The following is a 21,552-nucleotide window of genomic DNA, read 5'->3' on the forward strand; positions in this document are numbered from 1 at the left end:
TCTACCACTTGACCTATACCTCCAACTTGGCTTTTGCTGGCTAATTGGAGATAGGAGTCTCATGGACTCCAGATTGAATTTCTACCCAGACTGGCTTTGAATGTCGATCCTCTGGATTTCAGCCTGCTGAGAAGTTAGGACTACAGGTGTGATATTAACCCCCCCCTTCCCTTCCTCCCCCCCCCCCGTGGTCCCCCCTCCCCAACCCCCCACCCCTCTGCCTCACAAATCTCACCTCTTAAATGGTAAGTATGTTTCTGGTACACAACTTCAAACACTGGAATAAGAAATGATTATATCTGACTATCCCAACAAGTATAGAAAAGTTCTTGAGCGTCTGGTACCATCTGAGACACTACATTCAGCATTCATTATTTGCCTTTCGTGAAATGCTATAATAGAAGATAGATTTATTAGCTAATTTATCATTGACTATTTTTTCCATAACTACATTATATGTGAGCCAATTTGCTATCATTATCAGATATTGGTACTGTCCATAATTGTCTGGGCTATATTTACATGAACACTAGCACAGATTTAGTTGTACAAACATCACCACACATGCAAGAATTTCACTAGGCTAGGGGTTACAATAGCTAGGACATCTCTATGCTATAGGAATTTCAACCCCATCAAAATCTCATGAGACCACACCTTCCATCTTTTGAGTAAATGAATCTTGTAACTCAAGAATATCTCTTGAAAGCTAATCAACATCTCCTGAGTTGTATTACCTTATTATATTATTGAGTTGTTATCACTGTTATTGAGAGCTGCATATTTCCCATTGTTAGCAGCATGTTAATTTTTGCTCTTGTGTTTCTGTGCCAGCACTGGGGCTTAAACTCAGGGGCTGGGCGCTGTCCCTTAGCTTTTTTGCTCAAGGCTAGCTCTCTTCCACTTGAGCCACAGTTCCACTTATGGATTTTTATTGATTAATTGGAGAGTCTCATGGATTTTTCTGCCTATGCTGGCTTCGAACCAGTCATCAGATATGAGCCTCCTCAGTAGCTAAGATTACAGGCATGAACACTAGTGCCTAGATTTTAAGTATATATTTTTTAAGAAGAGTATTTCTAGGGAGGGAAATAACTACTACCACTCTCCAATTTGGTTTCTCTTGACCATTGACCGAATTATTTAAGTTTCCTCCCCACCTCATTTGTGAGTTATATCTAAATGTAATATTGAACAGAGCCTACTTAGCATTCCTGTCGCTTCATCTTATTCTCCATGATAAATGTGTGCTTTTGCTTCAATTGCCTTAGAAAGAATCATTAGAATTCAGTTAGCATTTGATTTTCTCCTGTACTTTAATGTTATGCCTTTATTTTACTCATTATTATATGTAAGTCTCTGCCTCTCTGGTGTACACACACACACACACACACACACACACACACACACACACACACCACACCACACCACACCACACCACACCACAAAATGGTAGTAAATGTTGCATGCAATAAACAAGAAAGCTGAAATTCTAAGAATTTTACATGCAAATGCACAAGGACCAGATGGTTTCACAGCTGAATTTTTCTCTAATTAAAAAAAAAAATTAAAAAGATCATCATAATGTTATCCAGACTATTTAAGACCATAACGAAAAGCTGTAGAGTATCAAAGTATGAAAATGACAGTCCTTCCCCAAAATATGGGCCAATTTCATTTATGAAAATAAAGGCAATTAAAAAAAGTCTTAGCAAGGAAATTCAGCAATGTAATCTTTAAAAAATGTATTGTAGCCAGGGGCTGGTAACTTATGACTGTAACCCTAATAGTCAGAAGACTGAGATCTGAGGATCATGGTACATAGTCACCCTGGGCAGGACAGTCTGTGAGACTCTTTATCTCCAATTACAAAGAAGCCAGAAGTGGAGCTGTGGCTGCAGTGGTAGAGTGCTAGCCTTGAGTGAGAAAAACTCAGGGACAGCACCCAGGCCTTGCGTTCAAGCCCCAGGACTGGCTCTGGTGCACACACACAAATATATTGTTCCCATGGAAGGTTTTATTCCAAGAATGCAAGTTGGGGTCAGTACTAGGGTATCAGGATAAGTTAGGAGTAGGAAGGCACCAGCTATGATATACAAGGCCCTAAGTTCAAGTCCTCTATCTTTTTCTTTTTGGTTTTTTTTTTGAGTGCATCTAGATGAAGAGCTTGGCTTGGTGAGTCAGGATTTTGTTTGTGGGGGTGGGCCAAGAAAGCTGGAATGGAATGATACAATTTCTGGGGACCATCCTAGGAGCAAGGCTACTTGTCCTAGCCCAAACTTATTATAATCATGATAAAGGTCAAAGGCTAAGACCTTCCGCAGCTCCCAGACTCTTGGGCCAATATCCTAAGAAGAATCATCAATTATGGATATCTACCACTGAGCTCACCAGCTCTGTACAAACAAGAGAGTGAGAAGCAAAAATGAAAAGCTCATTATTTCTTTATTTGGAGGTATAGGGGCTCGAACCCAGGGGCCTCACCCTTGCCAGGCAGATGCTCTCTCTACCAATGAGATGTGCAATTCTTGTTACCTTCTGCCTCACATGTGAGTCACCGCACCTAGTGAAGAAAGATCATTTTGAAAACAAAAACCGATACTTATGAATGGCTGCTTACGGGTAATAAAAACAAGAACAAATTTATTGCCTTTTTCCCCTGAGAAAAATTAAGTTAGTGTCTAGTAGTTAATTTCAATCTACATCAAAAGCACTATTTATTCTATTGGATCTCTTAACCCTTTAGATTTTAGCTCAAGCAATTTCTAGGTCCTGATTCTTTCTGTGTGAGAATCCTCTGGGTCACTGAAGACTGCTTCCAACCACTCATCCTTTATGGGGTTGCATATTGATTCACATGATCATTTGGCTAATGGTATAATGAGCTCCAGTATGCTCGCTTCACCATGGTGACATTCACTATTTTATTCTTATCATCTAGCAGAGGCCTTGCTTGGTGAAGAACTTATGTAAGAGGACTGGATGGGTGCATCCTAGCTATTCAGCCAGCCTGAGCAGGAAAGTTCGTGAGACTCTTATCTCCATTAAAAACAAAACCAGGGGCTGGAAAGGTGGCTCAACGGTAGAGTGCTTGCCCTGGGTTCGATTCCTCAGTACCGCATAAGCAGAAAAAGCCGGAAGTGGTGCTGTGGCTCAAGTGGTAGAGTGCTAGCCTTGAGCTGAAGAGCTGAGGGTCAGCGCCCAAGTCCAGAGTTCAGGCCCCACAACTGACCATTAAAAAACAAACAAAAAACAAACCTGAAAAAAGCCAGAAGTGGTACCGTAGCTCAAGCGCTAGCCTTGAGTGAAAGAAGCTCAGGGACAGTACCCAGAGTCCTGAGTTCAAGACCCACAAAGGATTGAGGAACTGGTCCATACCTGTCAACATTTGCATCCACTAGGAGCTACAGAATTCCAAACCAGGCTAGAGAAGGCTTTGGGCTAGAAAGAGAACAAAGTGGTTAACAGGCCAGATTCACTTAGAGATGCTGCTAATAGATAAGTATGAAAAACAAAAACAAATGACAATCACAAACTAAATAAACTAAATACACACAACATATTGAAATGACTAATTTATAAACCCAGCACTTTGGTGCTTAGAAACACAAAACTCCCACCCCAAAGTCAGAGAAGAAAAGAATAGTAAAAAACATTCAAAGGGGGGGAGGGGAGCTGGTACCTCACCTGTAATCCTAGCTACTTAGAAGGCTGAGATCTGAGGTTCAAAACCAGCTCTAGGCAATAAAGTTCCATAACTGTTCTCTCCAACTGGTTACCAAAAAGCTGGAAGTGAAGTTACTGAAAACACAGTCAGAATGGCATGTGAAATGACTTAATTTGTGAACATCGACAGGCTTCATGTTTTCCAAAATGACCTCTACAACTCATAGAATGGGGAACTCATAGATCCTATAAGATCCTACACCACACAAATTCTTTCTCACTTCTCCATGCTGACTAAAAAGACAAACTCTAAGTTATCTTTTTCAAGATACATTTCCATCTCCAAGGGTCATTATTATTTAAACAAGAAAGGGTAGAAGAATCTAGTTTACCATACATTAACTGTACTTTAACATCTGTTCCCAAGTGACACACCCAAGTTTAATGTGGATAACCTAACCATAGTCCTTGACATGTTTAGCAGAAAATAATTATTTTCCCTTAACAGTTACCAAGCCACACACAAATTAGAAAGCAAGGAAGGGTCTATGGCCTCTTGCTAAGACTGCTGAGTGACTGATCGCTTCAAAATTCACCCTAACAGTCTAAATCAATTATTCATTGTAACTGGAGCAGAATATAATTAATTATGTTAGCTTGACTGGTTCAAGTTTAACTCCACTAAAAAGATCATTATAAAAAAATCATTAGGAATATCAGTTATTACCATGAATTTCTGCTAAAATGAAAACAGTTCCGAGTCTCTATGACTTCGATTCACCCCCAGATTTTTGTTTAATGCAGGGAGCACTTGTTAAAAAGATTATTCTTGTATGTTAATGTTAAGAGACAATATTCTAACTTTTCTATCAATGATCTTTAAAAAAATATTTAACTCCCAAATTCCACTTTTTTGGAATTTATTTTTAAGCTTAGGATTTCCACACAGGAATATGAAAAATAATCAACAATCTAGTCTCTATTAAATATCGAGGAAGTAGTTAACATAAAAAATACAACTATAGGGCTGGGAAGGTGGCTCAGTGGTAGAGTGCTTGCCTTGCATGCCTGAGGCCCTGGGTTCGATTCCTCAGCACCACATAAGCAAAAAGAAAAAAGTCGGAAGTGGCGCTGTGGCTCAAGTGGTAGAGTGCTAGCCTTGAGCTGAAGAGCTGAGAGACAGCGCCCAGGCCCAGAGTTCAGGTCCCACGACTGGACCCCCCCCCCAAAAAAAAAATACAACTATAGAATAAAATATTTAGTCATTAGGACAACGGACATACACTATGAATGTCTAATTATGCTTTCAGTCTTGGGTAAGAAGGCCCAAGGCTGGAACTCAAAGCCTGGGTACTATTTCTTACCCATTTCACTTAAGGCTGGTGTTCTGCCACTTGAGTTCCACTGTCCACTTCTAGCTTTTATGGTTAATTGGAGATAAGCATCTCATGAACTCTCCTGACTGGAGTGGCTTCGAACCTCAATCCTTAGCCTAAATTGCCAGGATTACAGGCATGAATCACCATACTGGGCTTGTCCACAAATCTTAACTGTGCCAATTGTATCATTCTGCCTCCACTGCATTCAGATTTGGCTTTTGTGGGTTTGCCAAGATAGACATGATTTCTCAACCTGCTTCCCAATTTCCAGAATTTTCTTCTCATTCATTTCTCCTCTTCCATTCATCTTGTCCTCGTGGTATTATCCCAATCATTTTAGTGGAGATTTCAAAGAAGAGCAGAACTGAATAAATATTTTACTCAGCCCTCTATTTTTACCTAGTATCTGGTTGTTCTCTGTAGGAGAGAAAAGCTTACCAATTATAAAGTACATAAATTGTTAATGTAACAGTACTTCATCTGTGTATATATATCTAAGACAAATAATATAGCAAGATAGAACAGAAGGGCTCCACTTGTATCTTAAGGGTTGATTCCAGAAAACAGTAATGGAAATATTACACTAATAATAAATGGAAAAAGTTCAACCAATGGATGGTGGGCTTTGTTTGGTTTTTGTCTTGATCTGCTGCTCGGGTTAACTCCTAGACTTTGGTGATACTCCTACCTCGGTCTCTAGTGTAGCTCAGACTACAGATGCAAACCAGTATGCCTAACTTTCAAGTTTGTTGTTGGTGGTGGTGGTGGTGGTCGGTTGTGGGGCTTAAACTCTGGGCCTGGGCACTATTCCTGAGCTCTCCAGCTCAAGGTGAGTGCTCTACCATTTGAGCCACAAAGCCACTTCTGGTTTTCTGGTGGTTAACTGGAGATAAGAGTCTCACAGACTCTCCTGCCCAGACTGGTTTTGAACTGTCAGTAGCTAGGATTGCAGGTGTAAGCCATCAGCGTCTAGCATCAATTGTTTCTAATCAAGAATATGAAATGCTGAAACTAACTGGGTGCCAACGGACCATGCCTGCAATCCTTGCACTTAGGAAGCTGAGGTCTGAGGATCACTGCTTCAAAGCCAGACTATGAAGCAAAGCTCATGAGTCTTTTTTTTTTTTTTGGGTCCGGTAGTGGGGCCTGAACTCTGGGCCTGGGCGCTGTCCCTCAGCTCTTCAGCTCAAGGCTAGCTCTCTACCACTTGAGCCACAGCCCCACTTCTGGCTTTTTTCTTTTTGCTTATGTGGTGCTGAGGAATCGAACCCAGGGCCTCAGGCATGCAAGGCAAGCGCTCTACCACTGAGCCACCTTCCCAGCCCAAGCTCATGAGTCTTATCTGCAATTGACCACCAAAAAGCTGGAAGGGGAATTGTGACTCAAGTGATAGAGCACCAGCTTTCAGTGAAGTCCCAGTATAGCACCAACCAACCAACCAACCAACAAAACAAAAAAGCCCAAGATGAACCACATAAAGCTATTTTTTTTTTTTTTTTTGCCAGTACTGGGGCTTGAACTCGGGGTGTAGGTTCTGTTCCTGAGCTTCTTTGGCTCAAGGTTAGTGTTCTACCACTAGAGCCAGAGTGCCACTTCTGAATAGTTTATTTGGCGATAAGAGTCTCACAGCCTTTCCTGCCCAAGCAGGCTTCAAACAGCAATCCTCAGATCTCAGCCTTGAGTAGCTAGAATTACAGGTATGAGGCACCAGTGACCAGCTTAAAGCTATCTTTTCTTTAAGTAAATCTTTCTGAAAACAACAGCCTGACACTATGGAGAATATTCTAAGTCCAGAAACAGTAAACATTTTGTTCTGAGTTTGTGCCTAAACTTAGAAAACTGCCCCAAAGCAAACAAAGTTCCAAACAGACTTGAAATAATTACAGGAAAAAATGACAAATGAGTAATTATCTCAATTAATGAAGAAGGAAAGTTTCATGACTAACTAGATATAATATATTCATTTTGGTGGTCCCCAATTAACAAAGTAAATCTAATACTAAAACATTGTAAGCTGAGAACCTGTGACAAGTACCTGAAATCCAACTACTCAGGAGGTATGGGCAGGATGATCATGAGTTCAAAGCCAGCCTAGACCACAAAATGAGACCCTGTCACATACAAAAAAATAAATAAAATTCTTCTTTGGATCTTTACTTACTTATTCAAGAGATGTAAATCATTTAGTCTTAAAAAAAAAAAAGAATTTGGGGCACATTTCTCCAAACAGAGTACTACTTTAAGCATATAATTCCTTTTCTAGGTAGTACTTGTCAGCTTTTTATTTGCATTGACTCTGACAATACAGGAAAACTTTGGATCAAAAAAACTTTAAATGTATTCAGCTAGATCTTCCTCCAACTACACCAGAGTCTTGTGCATGATAGGTATCAAGAATACTACTACTAAGCTACATCGCAGCTCTAGATGCTTAAAACCAGGTGCTCTCTAGACAGCCTACACTGGCCTTAAACTCACTGTCCACCTACCTGAGTGTTCTGAGTGCTGGGATTACAGGCATGTGCTTCCACACCTGGCTAAACTAGACCTTTAAAACAAATGAAGTACTTAGCATTCCAGGTTTCAAAAAATAAAATAAGACCACAAGTTTCCAGTATGACTCAGCTCTTCCTCCAAGAGAAGTACTGAATATTGATTAGATATAGTGAAAAACAGCTGAGACGGAATGTTTTAAAATGTCCTTTTTTAAAAAACATTTTCCTACACGGACTCCAAACTACAAATAAAGCTACCTACACTTGTATGGGAAGAGTCGGTCTATCTGGATAATGATGTCTTTCCTTTAGGAAGGAGAAGCTGCCTGTGGGGAACTCCTTTGACAGTTCCCAGGGTTCAAAGAGCATAGAACCTTCAAGTTGATTTCATCAAGTCTATTTATTAATGCATTTCAAGTTTCAAAAAACCTTACATCTTTGCACAATACTTTATTTTTTGCAATTTTTAGTAAAAATTTCCAAAGTGAACAAAAAAAAGATACTGTATAAAACACAGTGGACATTAAACTGACAGTAGTATTAGATCTCATGTCTCTTGATCTTTGCATTTTACCACATCTTGATTTGCAGTGGAAAGAGTTCAGTGCATGTATCTCCTTTCAGAACACATTTAACTTAGACTCAAAAATAAAGCAGAGCAGTCTGTCCCCACCAAAACCTTACCACAGGATAACATTACAAGCAAAAAAAATGTACATGTCTCAAAGTCTACCACACCCAAGAAGTTACTAAGAACTCTTGCAGAATAAAAGTCACCAGTTTAGAAATGCAGACCCACTTCCAACCTTTGCACAGTCCAAAAACAAAGGCATTTAAATGATTTAAAAGCAATTTCATACATATCTACCTACTGGTTTGTCGAGAATTATTTATAGTCTATCTGGGGTTTCATGTACAAAATTTTGTCTCTAAATCATGTACAAAAAGCTGTATTTTGAAAAAAGTCACCACATCCTGTACAAGTTAACAGGAAGAGATCCCATTATTTTCTCTAGCATTTTTTGGCCTTGCTGGCGTGCGTCACATTATGAGAATGATTGTGTAAACCTTATACTCTTAAGAAAAAGGAAGGAACAGCAACAACAGAAGGGAAAAAAAAGCCAAACCATAGAAATCTCAGCCTTCCCTAATTCTGCCTCTTATGCGAAGCAAGGAAAGTTGTAGCTGTTTCAGTTGTAACTGAAATGATGTAGCTGGAAAACAGAAGCAGTAAATAATGTCACAAGCTTAAGTTTCTTGTAATGCCCCTTCCATTTCCTGCATAGCAATAAGCCTGTTAATACATCAAATGCTTTTGCTTTCTCTCTTAACAAAAAAAAAGCCAGTTATTTACATCTGCTTACAAAATAAATTTGGAATGGGACATTGTGCTGTTTTGCCTTCAGTTCTATTAAAGGATCTCAGGGAAAGAATATCAGAAGGCCTATCTACAACTTGAACTACTCCTGTCTGTAGTGGTTAGCCATGATCAGTGACAATATGCTGAAAAACCTGTTCAAATGTTTCTGTGAAGACACAGCTTCTCTTTTCCTTATCAAACAAAAAGCACATTAGCATACTTTAGAGAGATGAAAAATACAAATATAAGTAGGCTACAAATGAAAAGAAATCGGTTCACGGATAGAACTGCTACCAAAGCATGAATCCAAGTTCACCTAAGCAATTCAAAAGAAGAATCGGGTTAGGAGGCATCACATCTGTAAGCAGAAAGCAGACGTGTACATGAAGAGCTAGCTGTGAGCGGTATGCGGATGTCCAGTCTGACCACACTCCACTGTTCTGCCCAGCACAGCCCCTCCAGCTCACGGCAGCCATTCCATAAGGGAGAAAATGCACGAAGAACCAACTCCAGCGTAAGGAAAAGGGAAACTGATTCTTGGTTCCAAACTGCCCGTGGAAAGCATTACAAATCCTGGACCACTGAATACCACCACTCTGTTATCCTGAGTATGTCAATTAAACAGTAAGTTTGTTTGTTTGCTTGTTTTCATTAAGAGCGGAAAAATTTTATAATACAAAGAAACATCCATATTGCAATTTCTGTTTACAATTGCACACAGAAGTACAGTGTACGTAAGAAATACATGTCTGCATATAACAAGGTATGTACATTGGCAAGTATGTCTCCAATGTTGAGGTGGTCGAGCCTCCAATCCGTGATTGGCAGTTGAAAAAAAAATAGATCTATTTCACTTTGTGGTATCAGTCTATCGAGAGCCAAGTTTGACTGCAAGTGAAGACAACGCAGCAGCGAAGAACAGGAAACACGGGCCCAGAATGATATTCTAAGACTTTGTGCCATTAGGTTAAAAATATTGTCCATAAGAAAATTGAGTTCCTTTGCCACCCCACCCCACCCGATCCCCAAATTGGAATTTTCAGGCTTTCAAATTTAAGTTAATTCCACCTGGTCTGAGGACATGATCTCTTGCCATTTTTTTTTTTTTCTTCAACTATTATTTGTGAGGGTTTAGTTTGGAGATGACTTAATAGGTTTCTCTTTGGAGTGAAGTTTTCCCATTGTAGGCACTAGGAAGAACCAAGGCAAAAGCTGCAGTTTAACGTCTCATGTGTCCCATCTGATAACTCTCCCGGGGCCGCTGTCGCTGGGGCTGCTGAATGGGCTGTGGAGGTCTCCTCCGCTTCAAAGTGCCTGCAAGTCACGGACAGAGGTGGAAAGGTGAGTTGGCTATGAGCTGCTCTTCCCAGCGCCCGGTTATAGTCTGCACAGCCCAACACAAACCAGCAACCAGAGACTCTTTAAACTCTCTAGAAGCCAAATGAAACAACCAGGTGAAATCGTTTCGGTATTTGCTGCATTTAACACACGATATCCCGTTTCAAGATGTATTCAAATATAAAACATCATTAGTGAGGTATTTCCTTTTTTTTTTCCCCTAAGTCTTGAAGTGTGTTAGAGGTTTCATATTTAAGAGTACATCTCAATTAAGACTAGCCATGTTTCAAGTACTCAGTAGTCATAAGTGAACTTAGCATAGGGCGCACAGTCAGCCCCGAGGCTGTATAAAGCCCTCAAAATTAGTTGAGGGAATGAAATTCTATGTAAATGGCCCTTGGAAGGCCTGCATTTATCATAGGCTGTTCAATAAGGAATCTACTAAGTGACTGGGCAAATAACTTCACCTCTGATGTGCCTGGTGTGTACAACAGGAGCCGCAACTGACTTATAGCCTGCTCAGGAGTTTCAGGATGAAAGTCTTAGCACTTTTCATTTACTGGGTCTACCAATAACAGCTCTTTCCCCAATAAAATAAAACCAATTCACAATAAAATCTTGATTTCACTGAAAATAACTGTAATTGGTCATTGTACCAAAAGTATGAGCCGGTCCTCGGAAATCCCTTAAGACTAACCCAAGTTCAGAGTGCTAATCCTATAAACTTAAGAAAAGCAATGCTATCAAAATCATATTTCCTCTGATCCCCAATTAAATCCCGTTCCCTAACATGGTTTCCGGGCTCCCTTGCCCTAAAACAGGTAACCACAAGGGAAAACAGAGAAACCTAAAGAACATCCTTAATTGTGAAGTCCTTTCTGTGGGGTAGAGACTTGGCCTGAGACAAGACAAGAGACTTCCTTCCTGGGAAGTAAGAGGGGCAAGTTGTGGTCACTCAGCTCAGCATCTCACCACACTTGATGCTATCAGGAGTCCTGAGAGCAGCATACCTGAGGCTCTGATGAGAAGGTGCCTACCCTAAGACTCTCCTACACACTGGCATCTGCACTGCCTACAGGCTTCACTGAGCCATAGGGAAAGGACCTTCCAGGCTAGAAAATATTTCAAGAGCACAGAGATTAAAAGCAGTAAAATCAACATAATTATTAAAACAGAAAGGACCTGCCATTTTAAAGCAGCTTAACTACCATTTATATACGTACATATATACATATATATGTATATGTATTGTATATAATATATATATGTACATATATAATATGTATTATATATACATATATATTAAATATATATTATATATACATATATATATATATAATAAAAACAAGGAAAGGCATTATGCAACAAAACAAGAAAACAAATACCAAGAAAAGTCAAGATCTCTAGTTGTAAGAGTTGTTTGGATGTTTAGCATTAAATTGGCAGTCATTTGGTTGACGGGGTTGATAAAAAGCACACTTAGAACATCAAGCTGAGTCATTCACGCAACAATTTGCTCTTGAGGAGAAAGTTCTATAACATTAGTTACTAAAGACTCATCGATAATTGCACCTGCTCAATGTCTGTGAGTGGTGGAAGCACATGCTCAGCTGGAACGCCTTACCTGGAAGTGGTTTAGGCGGTGGCAACTTTGGATTACTACTTGGGGTGTGAACACTGCAGATCTTGATAAATCCAGCCATTAGCATGATCAGGGCGATTCCCATAAGTAACACTGCCCACCAGTGAGCCTAGAGACAAACAGATTTTCCCATTTAAAAAGTCTAGAATATTCTAAAACATAAAATGTACAACAGAACCTATCACATCTCCATTTTTAAAGAACATTTAGGACTGGCGGTAGGGCTCAAGTGGCAGAGTGCCAGCTGTGAGGGACACAAAAGGAAAAAGGAATGTGTTTTTATCATTTTAAAGGGGAACTGGGGGGAAAGTGATGGAAGGGACACCATTGATCAAGATGTATTGTACTCATAAAGCGATACGTTGTACAACTACTTAAAAATAAAAGTAAAGAAAGGTGAACTCAGAAGGAACTTCCATACTGACTTCCACCGTGGCTTCATTATTTACATTCCCACCATCATTTGTTCTTGCTAGCCATCTGACTGGAGTGAGATGGAATTTCAATGAAATTTTCCTTTCCTTTCCTTTATGGCGAAGGATGTTGAATATTTCTTCATGGATTTGTCTTTGTATTTTATACTTCTTTTAAGAATATCTTTTCAATTCATCTGTCCATTTATTATTTGGACTATCATGTTGTTTACTTTTTTTGAATTCTCTATATATTCTGGATATTAATCCTTTGTTCATTGAATAACAAAGCTTTCTTTTTCTCTTTCTCATTCTATGTTATCTCCCCATTCTGGTAAATTGTTTCCTTTGATGTGCAGAGCTTTTTAATTTGATGTAATCTCATTTGTCAATTCTTGCTATTTCCTGAGCAATTGGAGTGCTATTCAGAAAATCATTGCCTATGCCTATTTCTTCAAGTGAATCTATTTTTAAATGCTGGCAAACTCATTCAAAATTTCTAAAAGCAACGGGTAGTCACACAAAACATGTTGACAGGGCTGAATCTGGCTTGAAATCACAAGTTTACTTTGTTTTGTGGTACTGGAGCTTAAAATCACAGCCTTGAGTTGACGAGGCTGGCGTTCTATCATTTGAGCTCTATACCTCCAGCCCACAGGTTTACTTTTTAAAAGCTATTTCATATATCCTGCTGAGCCTGTCAGACTGTTTCCTATAATTTTCCTTTGTTTCCTATAGAAAATAAATTGCAGAATTCTACCCTTAGTATTTAGAATACCATTCCCTTTTCCTTACTATATAAGTTTTCCATGGAATTCTATTTTTTTCTACTTTTATTAACCCTCAAATGTTAGTATCAAGAGGTAGAGTAGAAGGTTTCCTTCCGTCTGTCTTGAGCAATCCCTAACCCCAATCTGTATCAAATGTCAGCACAGCCCCTCAGTTGATTACTCTAACAACTACAACACATTTGCAAGTCCCCTCTGGGGAGACAGTGTCACTTGTAATGTGACCCAATCCCTGGGGTCAAGGGTCTTCCTACTACTTCAAATCAGTGACTATTACGGTATAGGACATGCTTCCATTGCTGATGTGTATCACACTCCCTAACACATTTCCTTCCTCTTCCCTGCTTACCACACGGCCACCACACTATAGTGACTCCAAGTATGGAATTGACTGTGCCATTCCTTTACCTAAAACTCCTCCTTTAAAGATTCCCACCAAAGCTCTCCAAGAATGACTGCACAAGAAGGCACAACAAATATAGTGTCAGATCAACAAATATTTACTAACTTGGAGTATCTGAGCTCTCAAGAGCTTCTGGGCTACCTAAGCAGTGTTTCTGGACCTCCATAAGGTTTTCCAGGTAACTCATGGCTTAGAAGCCCAAAGCTTGAGAAGTTTTAGTGCCAACACCCCTAGATTTTCAGAACTTAGTGCCTGGGGAAATGAAACATGGTAGTGTATAAGAAGCAAGGAAAAGTAGATACAACTGGTATATTTTAGCATGTGGCTTTTTTCTTTTTTGCTAGGCTTGATTCTTTTTTAAAATGCTCCATTTGAAAGAGAATTATCAAAGGGAGTTAAAATATGTGTTTTATCTTTTATGTATTATAAGATGGAGGGAAGCGCCTGATCTAATAAATGCAAACACATTGTATCTCAGAAGAAAAGATTACAATTTATCTACTAGTCTGGAAGAAAGGAGACTTGTCATTTAGTCAATCAACATTTAGTGAGTGTCAACTTTTTTTTTTTTTTTATTGGTCCTGGGGCTTGAACTCTGGGCCTGAGCGCTGTCCCTCAGCTCTTCAGCTCCTCAAGGCTAGTGTCCTACCACTTGAGCCACAGTGCCGCTTCAGGTTTTCTGAGTGGGTTATTGGAGATAAGAGTCTCACAGACTTTCCTGCCCAGGCTGGCTTTCAACAGCAATCCTCAGATCTCAGCCACCTGAGTAGCTAAAATTACAGGCGTGAGCCACAGGCACCTGACCTAAATGGTAGCTTTGTGCCAAGCTCTGACCTGGCACTGACACAAAGATGTTAAGAAAAACTGTAAGATGAAGAGAAGGTACTAAGTTCAAAAAAAGGCCTGGGAGTTAAAAACAAACAAAGAAAAACCATGAAGTCAACTCTGGGAAAGTAATTCTATCTACGAAACAGAGAGATACCATTCACTATAGTCAGTTACAAATAGCTGATGACAAATAAGAGTCAAAATGTACTAGTCTAACTTACTATGCATTATTAGCTATAATTTAAATCAACAGAAAGAACATTCCAGGTAATTCTATGTTTTCAAATTTGGAGAAACATGGACTTAAAAATTAATCCAGTTCAGAGTAATGCTCCATGAGCCTCAATAATCATTAACAGATCTGCTTGAAAAAGGTCCTGGTCTGACCTTGCTCTGTTTAACATTCTATCATGAACAAGAAAATATATTAAAAAGATGGGAAAGACTCTTAGAAATCACCATCTTCTTGCTCATCTCTCAGCAAAGTAGAACCCATAGTTGGCTATCTGTCATACTGACATTAGGGAGAAATATAAAATGCAAGCTGAGCTTTCCAAAACAACTTAAGGAAGAATTCCCATGAAAATGCTCTACCCACCAAGGCCACAAGGGAAGGAGTAGAGTGGAACAAAAGATTCTACCAGCTGATACCACTATGCATGAGCACAGTCGGAGATTCTGATCACTGCGGAAGGAAGTAACAAGCAGGGATATTTAAAGTTCAAAAATCTGCATATAGAGTAATTCCATATAAACAGGAAGTGAGCATTTTCCCCACAACAGTGACCTTTGATCAACTAAAATTCAGATCAAACCACTTTAAGCTAGGGTTTTTTTTAATCAAGAAAAACTATCCTTACCACAATCCATTCGGCAATGTTTTCATAGAGCTGTGGACTGAAAATTGCCTTCTTAAGCCTCGCAAGAGGACCATCAGCATCTACTAATCGACACCGCATGAAGACATCACAGTAGCCCCTGAAGTCATTGCAAGGAGACCCAGGCTGCAGCGTGATGGTCCTGCCACTGAACTGTCTGTTCCACTGCACAGACCCTGTGCTGGCACAAGTTGATGGATCCACTGGAAAAGAAGGCCATGTGTAAGTCAAAGGTCAGATGTCCTACTGGGCTAGGAGGGGGAAGAGAAAGAGGAAGAAGGAATTGCCTAAAACCATCACTAGGACATGTTCAATGGACCTCCACTAGTGAAGCGGGACACTGCTGTCAATATGACCATATAAACATGACTTAGTGCCTACCACACTCATATAAATTACTGCCATAAAAGCTGGTAGTGTATCATTTCATAGCATTGCAGGGACCATCATGCTAGAGACATAATACTACACTTGATTAAAAAGTTCCTTAAGAGGATAGAGTTAGTTGCACACTGTTATCCAAAGCAGATGCTGAAGCTGAACAGTTAAAATGTAGGGAAAATAGTCTTTGTCCTCCCGCAGGGGACAAGCCTTACTTTTCTTCATACAGCAGACGTGGCATAACTCCTTGTCATCTTTGCCATCGGAGCTGGCACACGTGCACTCCTCCAAGTCATGCTTCTCACAGATGGAACCTGCGCATTGCTGGCAGGAGACACAAATTATTCACAATCATCGATCGGCAGGGCTAAGCTTCCGATGTCAAAGCAATAATGTGGAAATACAAGTTAATAACCAACAGAGCTGGGGGGTGTGGCTCTGCGGGAGAGCGTTTGCTTGGCATGTGCCATCCCCAGGATGGCAAAACAAAAATGAAAACACAAAGATGAATCAGCACTGGGATCATATAAACACTGATGGAGAGTAATGCGAGTAAAACAGCACAACCTTTCAAGCAGCAGCAAGAAGGGGAAAAAACAACCCTGCACTGAATCCATACAGAAAGAGATCAGATGAGTACCAACTCCACACTGGTTATTCTGGCTCCTCAGGAGAGGAAAACAGATCTTTCTTGTGCAGAAGAAAGTGACAAGCATGAAAGCATGCAGAGAAAACGAACAGAAAGAGTCCATGTATTAATTTAGAAATCCTAAAAGCAGTATAGACACAGCCAGTGCCTAGCTGTGCCATGATGTTTCTCCAGAGAATAGGGTACGTGTGGCTGGAAAAAAGTCACCAAACATGTGGGCTTTGTGGGAGAACAATTACTGAAACAGAGACCAATAACATTAATTACTTTTTCTTTTTGGAGACAAGATCTCACTTGGTACTCAAACTGGCCTGGAACTTGCTAGCACCCCAGGCTGGCCTCACACTTACCATCCTAGCCTCCCAAGTGCCAGGATTACAGGTGTATGCCACCATACCCAGCTAGGATAAATCACTTCATGTAGCTTTCAGTGTCAATAATCATTCTGAAAACATAGATTCTATAAAATTAAAAATTAACCCATGACACCGAATGCTTACCCCATTAATGCACACTTGTGTGTGTCTGTTACAGTCTGTAAAGTTTGGCTTGGGATCAGATGCAGGGCAGAGAGCTGTGATGCCATTACATATTCCTTCTTTTGCACAGTCGGAATCGTCCCGACACTTCTCAGACTTGGACTTAAATGCACACTGGGCTGTACAACAGGGACCTTGACTGGGACTAGAGGAACAACAGATGAGTAAGCCGAGTTAAGTCTTTAGGTGTTTTCTATATACGCATGGATCAGCCTCATTTTTTGATCGTCTTTTTCTTTTTCTTTTTTTTTGGTGCTGGGATCAGGCGCTTGAACTCTAGGCCTCACATTCTTGCTTGGCTTTGGGGGGGGGGGGTTTGTTTTTGTTTTGTTGGTCATGGGGGCTTGAACTCTGGGCTTGGGCACTGTCCCTCAGCTCTTCAGCTCAAGGCGAACGCTCTACCGCTTGAGCTACAATGCCACTTCTGGTTTTCTAGTGGTTTATTGGAAATAAGAGTCTCACAGGCTTTCCTGCCCCGGCTGGCTTTAAACCGTGATCCTCAGATCTCAGCCTCCTAAATAGCTAGGATTACAGGCCTGAGCCACCAGTGCCCGGCTTCTTGCTTGGCTTTATTCCTCAAATCTGGCACTCTGCCTGTTGAGCCATATCTCTAGCCTAGCCTTTTGGCAGGAACTGGAATCCCAGTCTTTTCTGCCCATGCTGTCCTGAAATCTCAACCCTCAGTTCTTAGTCTCCTGAACAGATAGGACTACAGACATGAAATATCACCCTTGCCCCCATATCTGGCAAGCCTCATCTTTTACATGTTACTGAATAAGAAACTACTGGATTAAGAAACTACTATATTTGAACATTCCAGTGAGTACAGAAAAGAGTCGAGCATCTGGTTTTTATGCTCAAAATACTACAGTTAGCATTCTTTGCCTTTGTGAAATGCTCTAATAGAAAATGGATTTATGAGGTAACTTTTTTCATAGCTACAATATGCATTATATTATGTATTATGTATCAGTTTTTCTCATATTTTATTCTAAAATCAAACCAAGGTACAGACCAGATACTTTTAAAGTATTGTACAAACCAGATTCCGTTGCTTATAATTTAAAACTAGTGAATCTGACAAGTGCAATAATTATATTTCACTAAGTCACAAAAGTATGTACTCCACGTTACCTAAATATTTGTTAAGATTCTAAAAATACAGAAGGTGGTCAGATTTTTAATGTTAGGCAGTAAATAATGTGAGTATCCTTTTCAGGCCCTTTTCTAAAAACCCACCACACAAACTTTCAGTAGGTCAAACACCCACAGCAAAGTACCATGTGCCATCTAAGAAAAACAACAGAATAGCATGGCAGGACAAAGTGTGAAGAGCATGCGCATCCCCTGAGCTCAGTTCTGTCTGCTAAGTGTTCAAGGAGGCTTTACAGGTACCTGCACTGCTTTCCAGGTTTCAGTTTGCATTTCTTCCCCTCAGGCTGGTTGGCATCAAAGCAGCACTCGTCCTTACACTGATCGCTGTAGCCACAGTCACATTCCTCCCCTTGTTCCACCATTCCATTTCCACAAATGGGCTGGCCAGATTCTGAGAAAAACGCACAGCAGATTAAGCATTAAGTGCACACATTAATTTATTTAAGATCAGCTATTCTTCAGAGCTTTATAACAAAGACAGAAAGGAAATGATTGAATAGGTAAGGCAAAACAAGAGCAGAATGTGGAAATTGGGAGACCTAGATTTAACAAGGGTTCTACTAGGAGCTAGCCATGGTACCCCAACATGTTCCTTCCTCATAGGGGCCGATGCATCTTAATCAGCACAATGAGAGAATCTAACCTGACATCCCTTGTGAGGTCCTTACAGAATCAGCAAGTCGCTTGCTATTTAGGCCATGCTACACTGAGCTATATCGAACCATGCCTCTACTATTTATAACACACAAATGCAAACAAGGTTAGAGTTGCATCAACCAGGAACAAAATGAAAACTTTCTGTTACAGAAAATTCCAAATATACATAAAAGCAGCAAAAGGGCAGACACAACGAACTCCCACATCTATTGCCCAGTCTTGCCTTACTCCCCAACAACTCTTTTCTGGAGTATCTGTAAATATTTTAGGATCCATTTCAAAAGGATTAGCAAATTTCTTTTCTTTTTTTTTTTTGTCTTTTCTTTTTTTTTTTTTTTGGTACTGGGGATCGAACCCAGGACGTTGCACTTGCTAGGAAGCGCTTTGCCACTGAGCTACATCCCAGCCCAGATTTCTTCTTTTTAAATCATAACCATGATACCATTATCACATCTAGCAAAATCAACAAGATACTTAATAGCATCTAACAGACTGTCCACATTCAATTTCCTCAGCTGTCTCTTCACAATTGGTATACCTGAATTAAGTTACAAACAAGGCTTGTCCATTTGATTCAAGCATCTGTTACGTTAAGATATAACAGATTCACTCTTCTCTTTTTGCTTTATGCCATTTATTCATTGAACACGTTAGGTAACTTTGCCCTGTGGAATGGGTGACCCTAACTATACTCAATAAATAACTTTTTAGATGTTCCTTAGTGGTGCTTCTCAGCTAGATCAAGTTGCTCAAGGGAAGAAACATGCATTATTTCTTTTGTATTCCCTTGCAACCTAACTGTACTGGGCCCCATCTTGGTTAACTAGTTAGATAGTCCAGCCTAACCATAGTGAATGGTTTTAGAAAATATCTTCAGCTTTCTTCTCAAGCAATTTGGTTTTTGTCCATGAAGTCTTATGAAAACCGAATAGTGGATTCAATCTTGAGCACAGTAAAAACAGAAATACACAAAAAAACCCTAGCAATGCTGGCTTTTGTAAGATCACAAAAATCACAGAACTTTATCATCTGCTGGGAATGACAAGGAGCAACAAATGCCTTTGTTTTCTAGAAAAAAAACCTAACTTCTCAGGATTTTGTGATTCACTAGAGACCCCAATCTGAGCAAAACCGTCAAAGCCCAGGGTCTCTAAAGACTGCAACTTGTGCTCCTTTCTTTCTGTGGTGCTGAGTCAGGTGGAAAAGTCACAGCACAGCTTCAGATGGGAACTGCACGAGCAGAGGAAAACCATTTCAACCACCTCTTTCTTTTTTTTTTTTTTTTTGGTCAGTCGTGGGTCTTGAACTCTGGGCCTGGGCGCTGTTCCTCAGCTCTTCAGCTCAAGGCGAGCGCTCTACCACTTGAGCCACAGCGCCACTTCCTTCAACCACCTCATATACAGCACATCTGAATCTGTAATACTCTACAAAGACTGGATTTCCACTCAGAAAATTCTCCCCTACTCCTTCCTTGGCTGGTATTGGAGTTTGAACTCTAGGTCTTGGGCTCTCTCTCCATTTGTTTGCTTGGCAAACCTCCAGTTTGTCATTGTGCTAACTGGAGATGGAGTCTTAAAGACTTTTCTGCCTAGGCTAGCTTCAAATAATGATCCTTCAGATCTCAGCCTCCTGAGAGTTATAGGTGTAAGTAAGTCAGCAGCAGCTGGCCCATTCTGAATCTGGTCTGTGGTGGTGGGATGTATAAACCTATACATGCAATGAGACTGTATAGAACTAAATACACACCAACAGAAATGAGAATATGGAAAACCTGGAAATGGGAAGATCTGTGGATTTTATCTATCGATGGCAATGTTGTGGCTATAATTCTGAACTGTAGGTTTGCAGGACAGCCCCAGTGTGGGAAACTGGGCGAAGAGTATAGAGTCTACTGCTTCTTAGAACTGAACACGAGTCTACTATTAAAAATGTCAACTGAAAATAAAAGGTGGGATTTTATCTGGAAATCTTCCTCAATTCTTGTTTAGCCCATTGTGGGGTGCTCTTTATGAACCCATGTGACAAGTTCTCAGTGTTTACATGCAAGAAATATAATCTTGTAAAAAACTATAAGATGCAGCAGAATATAAATGCTGGAGAAATGTACATACCAACAAAGCAGTTGTTCCTCTTCTTTTCTAGAACTTGGCTTATGTTTCTAATACTACACAGTGAGAATTTATTGTTGTTAAGTTTGTCTCCAGACGTTGCTCTTGCGTACATGATGTAGTTGCCGTTCTCTTTCTGTCCTAAATTCTTAGATTCTCCTGGTGTGCACTCTGTTCCAGAATCATGCTGCCAAGTAGAAAGTTACAGAAAGAGGAAATAAAACAAGATTTACAGATCAGCAAAAAAAAAAAAAAATGGCATTTTCTCATTAGTAGACCAGCAAAAGCTGTAGACTCTCCTTTAGAAAGGATCTTACATTATTATTATTATTATTATTATTATACATATAGATATAGATATATACTCTTTTTGGTGCGGTCATGGGGTTTAAACTCTGGGCCTAGGCGCTGTCCCTGAGCTCTTCAGCTCAAGGCAAGCACTCTACCACTTGAGCCACAGCATCATTTCCTTTTTTTCTGGTGGTTAATTGGAGATAAGTGTCTCAAGGACTGTCCTGCCCGGGCTGGCTTTGAACTACTATCTTCAGATCTCTCAGCCTCCTGAGTATCTAGAATTACAGGCATGAGCCATCAGCGCCCAGATTTACATTATTTTATATTGTGAGCAGGAAATGTCTTAGGGGCCAATGTCACAGAAGATAAGGAATTGTGGCAGTCGAGCTATGATTTAGAACTTTGTAGATAGGGACTAAAATTGAGGACAAACTGTCATAAAAGCCTATTAAAAGTAAGCCCATCCAAACTCTAAAGTAGTAATATAACTACTTTAAAACTACTCAATCTTATTCAAACTATATGGTAAGTTACCAAATATTAGTGCTTCCCACCTACAATTTGAACTACTCAGGAGGC

At 40.0% G+C, this 21,552-nt stretch overlaps 1 protein-coding gene across 1 annotated transcript in view; it reads right to left on the reverse strand.

Annotated features, from left to right (window-relative positions):
* Window positions 1-7,921: 7,921 nt before the first annotated feature.
* Window positions 7,922-21,552, reverse strand: part of Adam10 (ADAM metallopeptidase domain 10) — an 88,483-nt gene continuing 74,852 nt past the window's right edge. Inside the window, exons 10-16 of the mRNA XM_042687536.1 lie at window positions 20,683-20,866; window positions 18,155-18,305; window positions 16,721-16,904; window positions 15,787-15,895; window positions 15,173-15,393; window positions 11,863-11,989; window positions 7,922-10,214 (exon numbers count right to left, since the gene is read on the reverse strand). Coding sequence (XP_042543470.1) covers window positions 10,120-10,214; window positions 11,863-11,989; window positions 15,173-15,393; window positions 15,787-15,895; window positions 16,721-16,904; window positions 18,155-18,305; window positions 20,683-20,866 — 1,071 coding nt within the window. The 3' untranslated portion in view covers window positions 7,922-10,119. The remainder of the gene's footprint in view (window positions 10,215-11,862; window positions 11,990-15,172; window positions 15,394-15,786; window positions 15,896-16,720; window positions 16,905-18,154; window positions 18,306-20,682; window positions 20,867-21,552) is intronic.

Source organism: Dipodomys spectabilis, unplaced genomic scaffold, assembly GCF_019054845.1.
Source record: "Dipodomys spectabilis isolate Male_0828 unplaced genomic scaffold, ASM1905484v1 ptg000108l, whole genome shotgun sequence".
Classification (NCBI taxonomy): domain Eukaryota; kingdom Metazoa; phylum Chordata; class Mammalia; order Rodentia; family Heteromyidae; genus Dipodomys; species Dipodomys spectabilis.